Source organism: Tamandua tetradactyla, chromosome 13 (genome assembly GCF_023851605.1).
Source record: "Tamandua tetradactyla isolate mTamTet1 chromosome 13, mTamTet1.pri, whole genome shotgun sequence".
NCBI classification, from domain to species: Eukaryota; Metazoa; Chordata; class Mammalia; order Pilosa; family Myrmecophagidae; genus Tamandua; species Tamandua tetradactyla.
In genome coordinates, this window is record NC_135339.1 from 68,825,343 (window position 1) to 68,844,227 (window position 18,885).

Here is an 18,885-nt window from a genome sequence, read left to right on the forward strand (position 1 = left end):
TGTACTTGGGATTCATCACAAGCCTGAGGCTAATAGGAATTTGTACTGACTAAGCATGGGACTCCATGGATGGGTTAATACTGACACTGGAGAGGCTTAGGGTGAACAGTGGTTTCTTAATTCTATGTCAGGCTTCCAAACACAGACATCAGGACTTGACCTTGAGAAAATACCAGGGTGGCCATTTCAACAGGGTCATCTTTTGCTGAAATACTGAAATACTCTTCCCCAACCTCACTAATTTTACAAAATCCCACTTACTCTTCTCAGTTTTCCCTTGCAGAATCCGTTGGCATTCGTATTTTAATGGAGAATGGCAGTTAACACAAATGAATCTCTAATTTGTGGAACTCACAAACAGTACGTGAGCAGGAAGCCAGGGTTTTAACCCTTCCTGGAGGAGAGATTTGGCACTGCCTGATAGGTTTTAGAAGTTAAAGGTTGGTTTTATAGAATTTGCTTTACATGCAAGCAGGGACAGCTCTTATTGCCAAAGAAGAATCTACTTGTCTTAGCACAGTTTTAAGTAATAACAATTACAGTATGAGGATGTTAATTGTGGCATTGTTCATAACTGCAAAAAGTAGGAAATAATTCAAATGTCCATGAAAGGGTTTGTCTAAATAATCCCAGGTGCTTCAATACTATGGAATGCCATGTGTGACTTAAAAGAAATAAGATAGAAGATAGTCTTAGCTGTACTGACTTGGAAAGATGTCTAAGATATGTTTTTGAATGAAAAAGACAAGTAGAAGAACAATATCTCTAATAGCAAATTACATATATAAACAAACCTCCCAATTATTTTTATATATTTTCTCCTGGTATACTTATTCATTTGCAAATACATGGGAAAAAAAAAAGTTTGGATGCATGCCTACCAAACAAATTACATTCGTGTGGGAAGTGGGTCACAACTGGGGGTAATGATATAAATTTACCTTTAAACATATAAAACAAATGCACATATTTCTTTTATAAGTAAGTATTTTTTAAGTGAAAAGCCAAATCTTTTTTATAATCGTATCGATGACAACAATATGAACATTAAACTGGTGCTTATTCAAAGTCTCTGAGTCAGATGGCCAAGTGGTCTTCTGGGGTGGAAGGCTGGAGTAACATTAAGAAATGTAGAGTGTTTTTCCAATTTCATCTACACTTTACCTCTACACAGCTTCTGAACTGGCTATCAGCACTGCAGATGGGAATTCAGTGGTGTGGGGTCTTCTTTGATGAAGATTTCAGGCCTCCCGGCTAACAGTCTTTTAGCTCCTAATGCAGTATATGTAATTTAGACAATATGCTGGCTGACAAGGCTTCCGATGGACCCCCGTTAGCCCGGAGGCCCTATACAGGTGGTCACTTATCCACCTGTGTGCACTTTACCTCTGAGAACAGAGCATTTATCACATCTGCCCATGGCTTGTGTTTATCACACATTCCCTTTACACAAGTGGCACACCAATGCAAATGCTTTTACTGCAAAAAGGTTTGAGGGGGCAGATAAACCAGCAGACGTGACAATCTAACAAAATTCTTTTGGGTTAGATACTATTATGTAATATTCACCGACATGGGTAGCGCCCTAAGAGGTAAAGTGTTTGCGATTTTGTGTTAGGGTTATGTTTAGTATTACTAACATAATAAAAGGAATTATAAACCTGGAAATTTAACAATGACTCCCATTTTAATTGAACTTGTAATTTTAACTCTATAGGGCATAGATAATAAATCCTTTAGAATGGAAAGTCATTTTCACATATTGAGTTTTCCTAAAGAAAAAAGAAATCTATTTATGGGTCCTTTAAAAAAATGTTTATGTGTGTGTGTGTGTGTGTATTGATTATTTATATAACAATAAACTGAAAAGTAAGGGGGTCATGGACCGTCACTCGGCCTTCCAGAGATCTTAGAAGAATCAGGAACATGTTCTGACCCCTCTATGCATCAGCTTCCTCTCATCAATGGCAAAGAGAAAATATTATAACTTCCTTGACTGAGTTGCTAAAAAAAAAATCAATTCTGAAATTAGCTTGAGGGATTTTCAATGCCTTTTACAATGTCTAAGCAAGTATAAAATTCCTATCCTTGGCATTCTTTCACCATTAAGTTTAGTTATTTCATCAACCTTTTTCTTTTTGTCACTCAGTACTAAATACTGAAGACCTCACTAGCCCGGTGTCACAAAAGTTGTTTGTATTGTCCTCAGATTTTTTTTTTATGGTACAAATAAATCACAATTTATTACTTCATCCAAAGGCTCTAGGAACCCCTAACATAAGAAATGTGGATATTTGAATTCCATCTCTTTGTTTTTCCTTCCTTTAAAACAATAATATATATTTTTGGTAATATGGTTTTAGTTAAAAGACATTAAAAATTTCAAATAGAGAAGTGCATAAATGGAAATGTGGAAGTCCCTCCTCCGTCACTGGATTCTTTGTACTACAGCTGGCATTAGAAATGAGGAGAGCCACTGTTAAGGACAACAGACTTCCCGGTAAAGTTCTCTACCTCCATCTTCATTTCTATCTTCTTGCCCCCTCCTTCCTTCCTTCTAATTTTTTAATATCAGAATTGTAAAATAAGCATAAATGAGACGAATAGCATAATAAGTCCCTATGTCTCCATTAACCCGTATTAAAAGATTATCAATAACTATCTCTTTTTTTCACATACGCAAACAAGTATCAACCATCATGTATTTCTAAAAAGTAAGTCTTCTGTTTTAGCTTAACCACGATATCTTTTTTTTTTTTTTTTTTTTTACATAGGCAGGCACCTGGAATCGAACCTGGGTCCTCTGGCATGGCAGGCAAGAGTTCTTGCCACTGAGCCACCGTGGCCCACCCCATGATATCATTTTTACATCTTAATCTGTAGCTATAATTCCTTAATATCCCCTAATATAGTCCCTGTTCAGTTTCCCCCAATGTCTCGAAATGTCTTTTCATAAATTAGGAAAACGTCAGCAAACTAATGATTTATCTGTGAATATGAATTATATTCACAGAAAAGTCATGAAATATTTTACCATTTATGCTATTTCGTAAATAATATGGAGTATTTCCCATGAAAGAATATTAAACCCACAATTTCAGAATCAGATTCCATGTTTATAAACATCAGGATGCATGCCTAAGACGTGTTAAGACTGGATACAGAAAAGAAATAAATTAGATTCCTATTAACACTACTGTACTCTTGAGAGGCCAATGAGCTTATTCTCTAAGTTCTACTTCCTTATCTATAAAATAGGAACTACACATTCAAAATGTCTATTTGGACTCCCTTACTGGGATGCAGTGAGGGTAAAAGGTAGCCTCACATTTTTAAATAGTTAAGAAATAAAGTATTAAAAGTAAAAAAAAAAAAAGCAGTTTATCCTCTTACTCATCTTTTTCATCCAAGGAACCTATCTCATTTCTTTATGTGCAGTTGGGGTTTTATACTCAGATGAAACTTGCACCACTAATGCAAAGCTGTGCTGCATCATTAAAGGGAACAAAAGCAAATAAATTGTGCTGTAATGAAAGAAGCCTGGTCTCTAGTCTGAAGTAATTCTGTAAGTTTAATACATGCTGGAAAGTAGCAAAGTGGCCTCTCAAGGTTACTGTTTTCAGACACTTACCCAGTACTATTGAGGTAACTCTGTCCCAAACTGCAATCCTTGGAGAGGGAAGATGGATTAAACCAAAATGCTGGCAGGCACTGACCATTGCTGTGTCGCTCGTAGCCATAGTCACTGTTGAAAAAAGAGCCAAGTACGTGGCAAAGTTATTGAGGACAATTGCATGTTAGTCCATTGCCAACTTCTACTCTTTAAGAAATCAGTAAAAAAAAAACATAGGCATTTCCTGAACTAATGCCTTCCCAAAATGGAACCATTATTTTTCATAGAATACCTACTAATAACTCAAAAATACTCCACAGAACCTGTTTTGGGAAATACTGATTTAAAGATAATGGAGGTGCCTGTGTAGAGATGGAGGCTCAATACCCAATAATTCAAACTAAGCACTTTTAAGCTGAGAGAGTAGATTATGTTCTCATTAGAATACATGATGCCAACTGTTGTTGGGCCCAGAGAAAGCTGTAATAATAAAACAGGCAGTAGTGAAAGCCCAAACCTCAGGGTAAAACTTCAGCACAAAGTTTAACACAGCCACCTGTGGCACAGTTCTCATCACTGGTGATGTCTTTGGTATGCTCTTCCAAGACATCTGGATCTACTAAGGAGAGCTGAGCCAGGTCTCTCTATGCGTATGCCATATGCTTCAAAGTCACAGCAGAGAAGGAAATGTCCTTCAGGAGTGGCCCCAGCATTCCTCCAAGGACATGTTTGGTGCTAGACAATTGGCTCTGACAATTGAGACTAACTGTTTTAAATCCTCTCTCTATTTTGGAAATAGTCAAAGACTTCTCTTTTTGGCTCCCTTATTCTTGTTTCCAGGAACCTTTGAATGGTCTAATATTCTTGGCTTCCGGAGGATGAACTTGGGCAGAGTTGGACAACAAATTGTACCTCTACATGCACAAATTGCAGGCAGCAATCAGCAAGCACTAGCATGAATTGGCCCAGCTGTTTAATGGAGATGAGATGCTGGCACCCAAGGGTTGATAAGGGAGAAAGAGACTCAGCTAAGGGCCTGCCACCAGGCAGCTGGCACCTAGAATTCTGCACATATTAGCTGGATTTGGTACTGGTTCAACACAGTCTGGGCAAGAAGACTCCAGAATTGCTGCCTAAGGACATCAGTATTGACTTTGGGGAATTAGATTACAAATGCTAGAGAATGACAGTAAGGTCATGTGGGGCATGGTCCAGGTGGGAAGAGAAGCCAAGAGGGAACATTCACTCACAAGTATCTTTCATTACGCAACAGCCAAGTGGAATTATTAATTCCACAACTACTGGTAGCAATCCAACAAGGTCATGGTTAGCCTTTCAAAATATTTTCAGAAATCTCAAAGTTACAAAAAAACCCATTTGACCAAAAACCTTACTTTGGCCTCACTTATGATTTAGTCCTTATTTCTCAGAATGAATTTTATCTAGTGGTACGAGCAGCAGATCCCAATCACAAATAAATCCAATAACTGGGCCAAGACTGAGGGGAATGAGGGGTAAAGAAGAGAAGAAACCTGATCGCTTTCCTTCTTTCTACTACAGCACTCTAGCTTAGCTTATAATTGAAAAAGAAAAACAACAACAAAAGACTGGCTTAAAGAAGCAAATGTTTCTAGGAGAAATCAGGGAATTGAGACATCTCACCTCACTTTTTCCCATTGGTTCTCTATTACAAAAATCATTTGCTTGCTACAAAAGAATGGCTGCTTGGCAAGGCCAAAGCTAAACTACTAATGAAAATGTTAACTCCCTCTACAAATCTCCTTGAATATGGTGAATGAAGAAGAGGCAATGAAGGCTTAAAAAAGAGGTGTGATAAATGACTTAAAAGCCCATGGAAATTTTCCTTGTGGATATATTTCAGGATGTTACTCCTGAAGGGTAGCACCAGGATTCAGTATTCTTTCATTGTACTAAATATTCTGATTAAAACAGAAGTCACAGCTGTGAGGCCACTGCAGAATCTCTTGTAAGCGCTAATGTACCCAAAGCTCTGTTGCCCTTTGGCTCAAAGAGATACAAAGCACTTGCTTCTTGCTTGTCTTGCCCACCACCAAGAAAGGATCAGTCCTGGGTCACCAGTCTGGCTACTGCAAGTCTGATTTTTGCCAGACTTCTCCAGGAGTATTTGTTCAGCAAATATCTCTTGAGGTCTACAGTGAAAGCAGACTTACTTTCTCCAAAGTATGCTATGGATGTATATACAGTATCTCACCCCACACATCACTATTTTTATGGTCAGATATTTGACCCAGGATTGCTACACTGCTGGAAATAAGTTATCATATTGATAAAGGGATGGTTTGGGACTTTTGCAGGTCAACTTTCAATTGTTTAACAAGTATATACTTATTTAGCAACTGCTTTCACTAATGTAAAAATATAAATAAGTAAATAAGAAAAATCAGAAGAGAAAAAAATTGAACAGAAAACGAGATAGAAATTATCAAAAGAGCTATCAACTATAAGTCCTTAATAATTTTCTGAACTCACCTCAACCCTGAACACGGGCTCAGCACAAAGCAAAGGCATTCGAAGCTTCCTGCTTAGCAAATGCCATAGGAAGCAGGCTACAGTGCTCTTGAGTTTAGTTTCATTGCCAAATGTCTCTGTACTTCTCTAGTTTAAACTACCTTCAAGTTTGTAAAGTGTGAAGCTCTTTCACCACTAGACTTAAGAGTCATAAATTCGCAAGGCTACTGAATCCATCCTTGCACTGAACTCAGCAATGTTCTCTCCGTCTCTCATGAGCAACAGAGAGCTAACTACTGCTTGAAAACTTTCAGTAACAGAAAGCTTACTGCTATACAAGGCCATTGTTCCATTCCAGGGAATTCTAATTTCTGCAAAGTTTTCATCTCGAGCACAAATATTCTAGCTTCAAAAAGTTCAGTTGTTTCTAGTGTTGCCATCTGAAGCAACACAGAGTAGAACTAGCCTGTTTTCTTCCTGAAAGTCCATCAAGTATGTGAAGATGATTAACACCCATCTTCAACATCTTTTTGAATGCTAAAAAAACTCCTGGTTCTCTATATACACATACATTCCCATAACCAGTAATCTATGACATCCCCAGTAAGTAATTTAACAGGGAAACAAGGCTTGCTTCTTCATTACAAATTTAAGTTTTTATTAAGGCCCACAGGGATTTCACATACAGAGTAACTCCATGAGCTCACAGCGCACGCTCACCAGTCAAAGTCAGCCTCTGTGCAGACACAGGGCTCAGATTCCATAGCTCCAGCATATTTTCCTTGCATACACTTCCGCTCTGATTTTCGCTTCTTATATATTCTTTTTGCTCCCATAATGCATGCTTCCCCCTGTATGGAGACAAAAATCAAACACAGTCAGACATATAGCTTGGACTTTCTCTGTTCTACATCCAGCCAGCTTGGAGCAATGTTCTCAAGCCTTAGTGCAGGCTGGACTTTGTTAGCCTGCTTTGTGCTAACAGCATTTTCTTTTCAATCTCTAGAGTCCTAGTATAAAATGTGACTATAAAGGCAACTCTAGAAATCATTCAGGATAGGCCAGATACATATTCAGTTTCTTACGCATTCAGCAAATTTCTGTTTGGTAAAGTGTTAGACACAGTGCTATGAGAGGCATGCAGATAAGTAAGGCTTAGCCCGTAACAAAGTATATTGTACACACATCTGCAGGAATTAAACTCACCTCTACTGTAATAAAATATACATTTGCTCATGTATAACCATATGAAAGAGAAGCATTGCTAAGAAATGTAAACATCCACCTTGTCCCAATTGATTGTGCCTCTGCCCATCCAACTTTACAGCACAGATTTTATTTCCTTCTAGCAGACAAGTAAAGGAACCAAATTCAACGTTGTTCCACAAAAAAAATTAAAGCTTTGGATATCCCAGTTCTCATGCATCCCAGAGGGGAAAATATCAACAATGCAAATAAATGGTGACTTCGTTGTTGAGCCTATGAATAGAGTAGGCTGGTTACTAGATGACACAGTTTCCACCATCATACATGATGGCTTTCATGTGTCTGAAGGACTAGAGTAGAGTTTTGTTTGATCTACTATAAATTGTCTTTCTTGAGCAAACTCATTTTAACCATTTCCTTAGCATGTTCACATGTAAATATATTACTTAGTCTACATGGAGGGCATATGATATTTCACTGCTTGAGCAAAGCAATGGCTGTGCGGGAAGAACCTGTACCATGTCCTTTCAGAGGCCTATGGGATGACATTTGCCTGGGGAAAACAAAGGAGAGACACTTTCAGCCAAGTATTTTGATTTGAGCCAAACAGCAGAAAGGCCAGAGCGAAGGACAGTTTCCTACTTAATAGTTCAGTATCCTTGTTCGATGAGTACCTCAGAAGGAGGCAGGAAGTGCTACATGATGTCAGGGAATCACATTGGTGGGGAGAAAGGATTTCTTTCGCACTGCTCAGCCAGCATAGTTTTGCTATTTTACATCTCTCTTTACACTGCTGGATAAAACCAAAGGTTCCTTTCTCACCCATGTCCCCCTCCCACCATATGACATGCTCAGATCAATTATGTTTGGATATCAGTGCTGAGTTGGTATTTCATCTTGAGTTGTAAGTCTAAGCCAAACACATTTGAATGTTATCTCATTATATCCTAGCACAATAAAAACAGAAACTACTTCACAAACAAGCTATAAATGTTAAGTTGCTTCACTCCTGTGAAACACAAAACACGTAAGGAAGCTTGTGGAGAAAACCTCAGTTCCGACACGTTTATGACTGCTTTCACCCAGACAAACCCTGTGCCTCCTACCCACAGCTCGACCCCAACTCTTCCCCACCTACCTGGCTATGCAGCTGCCAGGGTCTATAGTCGTCCTCGACGCACCGTCTATCGAAAATGGACTTGTAGTCCACCTTGACCAGCTGCCATTCCGAGCGATGGCTGAAGTGTCCAAACACTCTACAGAACCCACAATGACAAAAATAATCACAGTAATGGCATACCAACAGTACTGACAACAGCTAACACTTGTTATTGTGAGTGCAGTGCAAAGCTAGGCTTGTGACTTGGATCACACTGGTTAACTCTCAAGACACACTGATAGGGATGGGTGCTCTTACTGCCTCCACTTCATCGATGGAGGACTTGAGGCCCCACGAATTTTGTTACCCTACACAAGCCAACACCAAGTCGCTGATAGCTGGGAGACCCAGAATCCAAGCTATTTGACTCGGGAGGTCATTTCTACATATTGAACAGTAAGAATGATAAAGAAAAAAATACAAAGTGGTGTGTTCTTTGTGGTCCAATATTCTACTTCTGGGTTCTATTGATAATGTGCAAGAGTACCATGCTATTTTCCTTTCCCATTAGTTCCGAGGGGAAGCAGGCAGCAGTGCCAGGTAGTTTTAGTCATTTCCTACACTGCACTTTCTATTCTCTTTATTCAGAAAAACTCAAGTCCTTAATGAGATGTTTGAATCATAGGCATGGATAAAAGACACAAAGAACCCCTTTCAGTCAGCTCTTTTTTTTTAACCTGTGTTTTGTAATTATAATAACTGGATAAAGCCAAATTTTAAAATAAATTACTAATGTAGCTCTGCTTACCACAGGCAAAAGTGCAGCAATTAGGAAAATTAAGTTTTTGTTATGATGATGGTAGCCATTGTTTTCTACCATTTAAAAAAACAGGGAGTGGATAGAACAGAAAATTACCAACTATTGACTATACTGTTGATGTTTCCATTAATGACAGGATCTACTACTTTAAAATCTACCCTCTCTGTTTTCCATGTCCAATTTTCTAGGGCAAGGAAAAAAATCAGTTTCATTTTTCAAATACAGGGGCCATGTTCTAAAACTCATTGGCAGCTAAATCATTCATTAAGTCTTTCACAAATTAATGATCATCACTTTCCAGATAAGAGTGAGTGCACATGCAATTTCACAAAGATAGATTGTTCTCGTGGCTTTCCTAATAAGCCTCACAATTGGGTTCGGTAAAGATCTAGGGAACAAGGAAATCCTTCGTGCATTTCTGATCACGCTCTGCGTTCTGCCGTAAAGTGAAATCATTCTTAAATGCCAGGGATTTTTTATACGTCCAGGGGATTTATTATTAAGGTTTTAAATGTATAGCTTTATTTTATATAAATATAATCACTTCTAATTTCCCTAAGCACATTTAGTAGAGGAAGAAAAGGGGGCCGCCATTATACTGCAGCCAACCCCTCAGTATGGGTCTCCCAATAACTAACAAAGAGCCACAAAAATGACTGCCCACATTTTCCCTCCTTGCTGGGGAACCTGGCAGTCAGATGCACTGATGTTGATAATGAGCTCAAATCTAATAGCAGCAAATCAAATGGATAGCTATAAAACATCTTTCTGGATTCACTGTCATGTATTAAGACTAGAAGATGGCACAGATTTCCACTTACGTCATGATTAGAGTCTCTTCCCCAGGCTCACCCAGAACCCCATCCACAAAAAGTGGAACAGCTGTGAAACTATATTTGCTCCAAGATCTCCCTTCATCAAAACTCAACCTAATGACAGAAAAAATAACAGTCATTGCATTTCAAAGGAAAAAACATCCTTTCAAAGGAAAGACACATCTAACGGGAGAAAATACAATTTACAACCAGCTGGAGCATCGTCAAAGTAAGCCTTTCATATGAACATATGCTCTTAATTACATCAGGAGATAAAAATACAGTTAGCCAAATGATTTGGTACCCAGAGGTGTTAAAGCATCAATAAAGGGGTAGCTGAATGAAGTGGACATAATAATAAGCCTTTGATAGAATTTTTAAAATATGGACAATTATTTGATCTCAAATTTCATTGTGACCTTCTCTAAAATGCCATTGCAATCTAACAGCAAGACCATTGATCTAAAGAGCAATAGCTTTGGGAGATTTACTTAGATGGACTTCCACAAACTGATATCTAAGGGACTGACCCCTAAACAGCAGCCTTCTTACATTGTTATAAATCTTGTTTGACATCATTGAATAAATGGTTAGAGGACTAGCTCTTGAAAGCAAGAGGAGAGATGTTTATAATTCTTATGTTACATAACTCTGCCTTTTTCCTTAAATGCCTTTTCCCAAGCGACATCCATGTGTCTTTTTCCGCTGCATTCCACTTTCCCAACTGAAGTCATGATGCTCTATCAGCAACTTTTCCATTGTCACCAAGGTAACTGACAATGGAGGAATGACCAGGCTTCTGACTTTGAAGAAACTAGCATGTAGAAAGCCCCACTTCCAAAAACACAGATAAAGGAGCCTACTGGAAACTCCTCTGTAAGTCAGGCCTCACTGTCTATCCATGAAAGACCCACACAGAGAGTTCAGAACGTCATCCAAAAGAGGAAGTTAAGGAAGCAGGATCCAGAGCAAAGCATTGCGAGCAGAAATGTCATGAACTGTTCTTCTCTATACAGAAACCACCTAATGATTGCAAATATTAAATTCCAGGAGATGTTACATGGGAAAAGTGCCTGTAAGAAGTTTAGCTACTCTGAGACTATACTAAGAATGAATATCATTTTAGCTGTGATTTTGCTGGAAGAAAATGGCAGTGAGGAGGGAATTGTCATATTTGAAAACCATAATGCTATTCTTCTCCTAGGGGCAGAGCTTTTAATTTGCTTTCCTTTCTTCTCTCTTTCCTTCCCTCCCTCCTCCTCCCCTCTCTCTTTTCTCCATCCTTTTCTTCCATCCTTCTTTCCTTCTTTCTTTCTCTCCGTCTATATCTGCCCCCACTGCTCTGTTTCTATCTCTCTTTCTCTTTTCTTTCGTGAAATTGTAGGCGATAATCATATTATAATAGAGTGAAGGTATAAATTATGTTCTAGTAGACCCTGACATTTTGCTATAAACACAGTCACAATCTGTCTGCTGATAGCCTGACACCTAGATCAGTCCTAGCAGTGCAGAACCACTGGATGCAAATCTAAAGGCAGCAGGCACCATTACCAGAGATGTCGAATTGGGAGAGACGTGTGTTTCATAGCAATTAGGACTCCACCTTGATCCAGGTACAAAACACTGTGCTCTTCTTCAAAGATCTGGAGGAGGAAATCATACACACAAACAGACACACAAAGATGCACATCCAGATTTCAGAGACTTCTTCTGCATATGAAGAGAAAAATCCCTCCCATGATAGAAATAGGTTACCCTAATCCCTTGGGAAAATACAATTAAAGAGCAATGCTGGGTGGGCCATGGTGGCTCAATGGCAGAGTTCTCACCTGCCATGCCTGAGACCCAGGTTCAGTTCCCAGTTCCTGCCCATGCAAAATAAATAAATAAATAAAAATTAAAAAAAAAAAGAACAATGCTTCCCAAATGTACCACTAGTATTATACAAAATGATTTTAGGTATGCCACAAAAGACATCTTTTTAAATGATACCTGTAAATTCTTGTTTATATCCCCTTCTTTTAAAGGCAAGTTCTAGTGGTTCTCATTTCCGAGGGTAACTGTCATATACTTTTAGGTGGAAGGAAACCTAGAGGCAATGTATTCCAAAACTCTCACTTTTAACAGATGAGAAAACTAAGGTTGAGAGAAATGTGGTGACTTGCTTAGACCATCCATAAGGCAACTGATCTAATTATCTCGCAGTTTCCAATTATTATTGAAGAAAGTTTGAAATCCATCTCTAAATCCGCTCCATAAAATTTTTCAGTCACACTGCTGGGATAGTCTTGTCTGGAGGAACACTACAGAGATAATATTTTTCCTTTGTTTACTTTGTATACCCAAGAAGAACCCCAGAATTATAGCGGTACAGATGGTCAGCTGCTTTACCTTGTTTGTGATGTTGGCAAGAGGAAAAGGGGCTCTGGCTACCTATTCTCCAGCGCAAGCTTCCTTAGAATAGTCAATATTCCTACATACCTCTAGGGTCTGGTTTCTTGAACAAATTTCTTCCCTGCCCTGCTTCCCTCAAAACATGAAAATTCCAATGGGATTTACAAAGGGTCTGAAGCCAGGGAGTGACAACTGGACCACAACTCAGAAAGTCTCTATCTAAAATTTTAAGTAGAGTGCTCTCATTGCTAAATGTGATTACCTGTGCATTAGATTTCAATTTATGATGCTAGTTATTGTATGATAATTAAATGTCAGAGGGTTATTAAAACATATTTATTGAAGCAATGCAACTATGCATTAGGTGCATATCTTGTTATCATTGCTAAACCTCATTAAATGCCTGTTTATAAACCATGTGTCTATAGTTTTCATTCAGAAGAAAGACAGGAGGCATTTAGGCTAAACATATTGGTTTTAAAGTGATTCCATTTCCTCTTTCTCTAACTTATGTACCCTGATGGTTATTACTCCGTCTTTTGCACATGAGATTTAAACATCTCCGAACACCACCTGGGGAGTGGCTGATCCTATAGCACTGCATTGCCCTGTATTCTGACTTCAAGGCATGGGGAACCTATGGAGGCAACACAGCATGACATATACAATCGACCCTTAGGTTTTACGTGCCCTGTATAACCCCATTAGGCTTCTGGTTTTCTTTTTGGGTAAAATGCAGTCAGACCTCATTTGATTTAACTATCACTACCAAACTTTCTTACATATAGGCTCTGAATATGGAAAATCATTATTTTAAAAAATAAAATTGCATAGATATTTGCTAAATTCGGAGACCTGTTTAAGATTTTCATGGGCAGGAAATTAAACACATCTGCAGGCTTTCATATTTATGTGATGTATTGCTGAATAATATCCCAGAACTGAACCAAGGTGGACAATTTTCCTGCTATTTAAACTGCAGTGATTTGGCCTGGTCCTTTCTTACCTGCCTCCACGTGTTCCCTGCATCCGAAGAAACAAACATGCTGATGTCATTTTCTGACAATTCCGAACCTATATTACCTAAAAGTAACACATCACCATTAGTGAAGAGAACTTTCTGTAAAAGCTAACAGTCGAATACACTGGCAGTCTGCATTGCCTGAGAAGGATTTAGAAAGAAAACATTATATCTAAGCAGGGGCTTTCAGCATATTTGCTTCAGGGTCAATGGTTTAGGTATCTCTCAAAAATATCTTTTAGCTTGCTCATTAAGTTCTAAGCACAGATATCTAACTTCTTGAAATAAACACCGTTTTGAGCAGCAAGCAAACCAGGCAAATTTCTTACCTGAAGCCACTATGATGCTAGGAGCTGTATCTCTACTGGCAATGATTCCCGATGTGTAGGGATTCTCAGAAACCTTAAGGTGAAGGTGTAGTGAGCAATAGGGCTAAGAAGAGGAGAAATGAAAGTAAAAAAAACGTAATCTAAAAATCTCAGGTTCAGAGCTTCCCATTCATCCATGCACCTATTCCATCTCATCCATTCATCCATCAATCTACCCATCGCCCACCCATCTTCCATTCCATATTTAGTTTCTGATAAGCGTAAGACAGCCACAAGGTTGGTAAAGGAGAGAACACATTCATTTTAGGTCCAGTTTACTAACTTAACAGTCATTCAGTCATTCAACAATCATTTAGTATTATATATAACATGCTGCATGTAGCTTATGGAAGAATTACACTGACTAAAATGTGGTGTCTGCCATTAAAGAGCTTACAATCTAAGTAGAGGATACAGGGTATTTATATTGATTATCATACAGGGAAAATATTTTAATAGTTATAAGACCAATGTCAGAAAATATGAGGAGATATGCAAGGGTGAAGAGACTATGTCCAACTTTGGGTCAGGGAAGGAAGACTTCAAGGAGAAAATGATATCGGAGCCAAAAATGGATAAAATATAAACTGTAGATGATATGTTTGGAAGGATAAAGGACATTTCAGACCTGGGGAATATGATGAGCCAAAGGCAAAAAAAAAGAAGCAGAAGAAGAGCTGAGCAGTAGAGTTTATAGCCAAGTAAGCCCAAGGAGAAGAAATGGGAGAGAAGGCGAGGAGAGAAGGTTGGGCAAGGCTGGGAGGGCTTTGAAGAGGTCAGGTGGCATTTCCGAGTCACTCTGCATTTTGAGATCTTGGTCTCACATGTATAGAGGAACTTGTATGACCTATAAAACTGTCCTAACATCCACCTAAGAATCAATATAGTGTCTGTACCAGGATATTATTAGTATCAGTATTATTCAATATAAAAAGCCATAATTATAGACAAAATGCACTAGTAATAACAATTTAAAACCCCTTAAAAATTTAAGGGATTCAGTTAACTGTGCTAGAAAAGGTTGATCAAATTCTCTGATTAAGACAGCAATGGTTTTCAAAACAAGAAATACATATACGTATACAAATTTCGTTTAAAATAGCTCTTGTTCTGAGCTGTCAAAAAATATAAGTTTGTGTTTGAAACCACAGTTCTTTTCATCTCTCAGGAAGATTACTTTCTAATCTTATCGACTGGGGTGTTTGGAATCACCAATGTATCTCTGTTATTACTTTTATTCTGCTCTGTAAGTCTCAGCCAGCAGATATTCAGAGCACTACAGAGATGCGATGATTAAATTTATATGGGATAGAGTAAATGACAAACTAAAAATGAAACTCGGGTATGAAAGCAGCCAAAATACTGGTAAAATAAAACAGTGCATCACAATAGGGTCTTTTTCTCACTGCCAACATAGAGAATAAAACTCTCCTGGAATAACAACAGTAATAAACTCTTGGTTTGGCATGAAAATTTCATGTAATCCTTCCAAAAAGGAATTTCAACATTATAACGTCTTAGAAGAGCAAGCAAAACTGCTCCTATAAGGAAAGCAGTCATACCCAAACACGGGATTTCCTTTTGTCTGAGAGGAAGACTAGAGCAGGTGTTGTTTTAGGTTGCAGAGTCCCAGGGCATTGATATCTGACACTGAGACAGATACAAAAGAGGCTCCAAACCAATTTCTTTATGCAAGTTTTCCTGACAGCTTTAGGCTATCAAAACACCCCTTCTCTGATCTACCGCAATTCATTTTACCATTCACAATCCTGCATTATCTATTCCAGACATATGCAGTTTTATCTCCCCTAAGAGGTACACTGTTAGAAAGAAAGAGAACAAGGGCACTCTTTTTTTTTTCCCCATATTTTGTGGGACCTAGCATAGAATCTAAAAGAAAGAGTCAATTGGTGTTTGCAATATCAAGTAACATTTTTTTGTTAGGACATGAAAGACCTACTTTACTATTCAGCTCAGGCTAATGCCGGAAGTAGGTATGCTCAGTTATAAACAGCATAATCAGAATGATGATGTGAGCACCCCCGTGGCATTCTCAAGATGTGCATCACCGCCTGGGAGTTACCCACAGACATCGGGGCTTATTGGAAGACCTTCTGCACCCCCAGTGGAGCAGGACACCCTGGGCCAAGGGAACGCCAGCTCGCCAAACTGAGCCGGCTGCTTGACACAGACTTTATCACCCAGCCTTCTGGAAGATTTCGAAGCTCAGACGCTACCCAAGGATTATCTGATATGGAGCAGTTGCCCTTAAAAAGGAAAGAGGACGTTTTCAATTGGCTGTTGCAACACTGCTCTGTTGCCATGGCTTTCAGAGGCCTGAGATGGATTAATTTGAAAATCAAAGACACCAGTTCATGCAGTAGCAGCAACATTAGGCATGATCTTTTTGGTGCACTTTTCTCTCTGCTCTCACATTCGTAGTACTGGATTGCCCCCAGCTGGTACAAGGAAAATATTCCGGGTATTTTTTCCTCTCTTTCATTTCTACAAGGAAGTTATGTAGTCTACACATACGTTTGAAGAAATACAATGCTAAGTGACTCATCTTCACTTTTTAAACTTAATCTTTCTTACCCGACCAGTTTTATCAAGGACAAGTCACCAAAAATTAAGAGCGGTTTGTTATGATGGCTATCAAACTACCCTAAGCTCCTAAAGTACACAAGACTCCTCTCATTCTTGTAGACATTTTGCCAGGTGCAGGGCAATTTGTAGGCCTCTTCCTTCCTTGTTCCTATTTTCTCTCCTCCCGCGTGGGAATATGCACTCGGCACCCATCATGTACTAATAGTCATAGCCATTGCTTTGATCTTTCCAGAGTTATGTCCAACTCAAAGGAATTTGTGCATAGCCTGTCCCAAAGGTACTTCTCAATTTCCTTTACTTTTTCCCCATTAAGACAAAGGGGGGTCTTCTCAAGCTGCTGCCACCTGGGGCTTGGTTGAAGCAGATGGTGGGGTCCAGCCAGAGTGAGGTGCCACCACTGCGCGCAAGGAGGAGGAGGCAGGAAATGTCAGGGTAAGGCATTCATGAGTCAGAAAATGGGTAACAAGAGTAAAATAAAAACTCAGAAATCAGGTACTGGTGTTATGGCAACCATGACCCCAAAGGACATCTTGAACTTCACTACTGAATTCTTGTAGAAATGCTGTAATCCTGTGCTTGGCCCAGGAAAAGAATGGGAAGAGTATGTGCAGACCCAGTCTCTAATTGAAAAAATATGAAAAAAGCAAAAAGAGATTGTTTTCCTGATCTAAGGAAATGGGCCTCTGAAAATGGAGCTTCTGATGAGGGTTTTAAAATGGTTAACTTCAAAGAAGAGGGCTTTGGTTTGAGAATAAGAGATATCAAGGCAGAATAATTATATTAATGGGTTCCATGAAAATTATTGTTGAATCTGCTAAAAATTCAGAGTTGGGGCCCTTATATTTTTAAGACCAAATTCTTCATGTCACGGGAAATACTACACTGGCTTTTCATCTGCTGTGTGAGCAAGCCAGTCCTAACCCTTTCCATCAGCCCTACATCCAGGCTGAATCTCCACTGAATCTCCAGTGGATACGATACTCCTCTCTACTTTGAAGAAGATGAAGCTCAGTATTTTCAATCAACACAAGCTATACGTGATATCTTCAGCCAATATAAAAAACATGGCTCGACAATATGCCTCTATCTATAATGTTCTCCAGATCCCCCCTCATGCCAATAAACTGCCCGTGAAGCATTTTTTCACTTATGAGAATTATACGTGGGCTGTCTCTTCTGTTGTGAAGTCACAAAACAAAATTCTCAGAGAGGACAGTTCCTGCGTGACACTGGTGCTGATTCCTTTATGGGACATGTGTCATCACACCAACAGACTGGTCACCAGTGGCAACACCCTGTGAGCATGTAGCTATGCAGGACTTTAGGGCTGGTGAGCAGATTTACATTTTTTTGGCACCCGGTCAAATGCAGAGTTTGTGATCCACAATGGGTTTTTCTTTAACAATAATTCACATGACAGAGTGAAAACAAAGCTTGGAGTGAGTAAAAGCGACAAGCTCTACACCATGGAGGATAAGGTCTTGGCTTCTGCTGGCATCCCAACTTCGAGTGTTTTTGCATTGCATTTTACGGAGCCAGCCATCTCTGTCCAACTCCTGGCTTTTCTCTAAGTCTTTTGCATGACTGAAGAAGAACTGAAAGAACATTAGCTGGGAGAAAATGCTATGGATAGAATGTTCACCTTGGGTAACTGAATTTCCAGTTAGCTGGGACAATGAAATCAAATGTTGGACATTTCTTGAAAATAAAGCATTGCTTCTTTTAAAAATACATAAAATGACTATTAAGGAAGACAACTCCTTCTTGAAAAACCATGACCTTTTAGTTCATGCAACCACGGCCATCAATTTGTGCTTAGGTGAAAAAGGAGATTTTGGAAAAAGCAGTCAAGAGTATGGCTGTCAGCTGGGAATACTTCCACAAACAGAGGAAAAAGCCACCCTTTCCAAATATAAGGAAAGTAACTTTGGGCTGATGGGGAGCAGTGGGGCAGACTTGAGGCTCCCCTATGTCCTGAGAAACCTGGAGGAGGAGGCAGGTGTGCAGGAGGCCTCAGCACTTCAAGCCAAGGCCACAGAAAATGGGCTTGTCAATGGTGAATGCTCTGCCACCAGCAGGACCAGGTCAGAAAAACAAAACTTAAAACAGGAAGAAAGCAAAAGTGTGATCAGAGATGCCAAAGAATCTTCTTCAGATAGCACTGATGAAGTTAAGGAGTAGCTCTGAGATGAAGCCTGTTCTGTTGGGAAATTCCGTTTTGGAAAAGTTTATGAACATTCCATTTACATTGCTATGTTTCCTTGTCAACATTTTTCTTTCTGTAGAAGGGAAGACATGTTTTTGCTACCTCATATAAAAATCATTTAAGTTATTTAAAAATTCGAATGTCCCTTTTCAATAAAAGATTGCCATCTTGCTTCTAGGCAAAACTCACACGTTCAACACCATCACCAACAGGGGAAGAGGTGCCTTTGGAAGATTTTGCAGACCC

The 18,885-nt window shown here is 39.1% G+C and overlaps 1 protein-coding gene and 1 pseudogene across 4 annotated transcripts in view; one reads left to right on the top strand and one right to left on the bottom strand.

Annotated features, from left to right (window-relative positions):
• Positions 1 to 18,885, bottom strand: part of SORCS1 (sortilin related VPS10 domain containing receptor 1) — a 536,703-nt gene that overhangs the window by 90,611 nt on the left and 427,207 nt on the right. For all 4 annotated transcript variants that reach the window (XM_077125968.1, XM_077125969.1, XM_077125970.1 and 1 more), the window contains exons 11-17: positions 13,788 to 13,890; positions 13,444 to 13,520; positions 11,595 to 11,686; positions 10,050 to 10,157; positions 8,448 to 8,565; positions 6,824 to 6,954; positions 3,632 to 3,745 (exon numbers count right to left, since the gene is read on the bottom strand). In XM_077125968.1, coding sequence (XP_076982083.1) covers positions 3,632 to 3,745; positions 6,824 to 6,954; positions 8,448 to 8,565; positions 10,050 to 10,157; positions 11,595 to 11,686; positions 13,444 to 13,520; positions 13,788 to 13,890 — 743 coding nt within the window. The remainder of the gene's footprint in view (positions 1 to 3,631; positions 3,746 to 6,823; positions 6,955 to 8,447; positions 8,566 to 10,049; positions 10,158 to 11,594; positions 11,687 to 13,443; positions 13,521 to 13,787; positions 13,891 to 18,885) is intronic.
• On the top strand, positions 16,877 to 18,614 carry LOC143653216 (actin-histidine N-methyltransferase pseudogene; annotated as a pseudogene).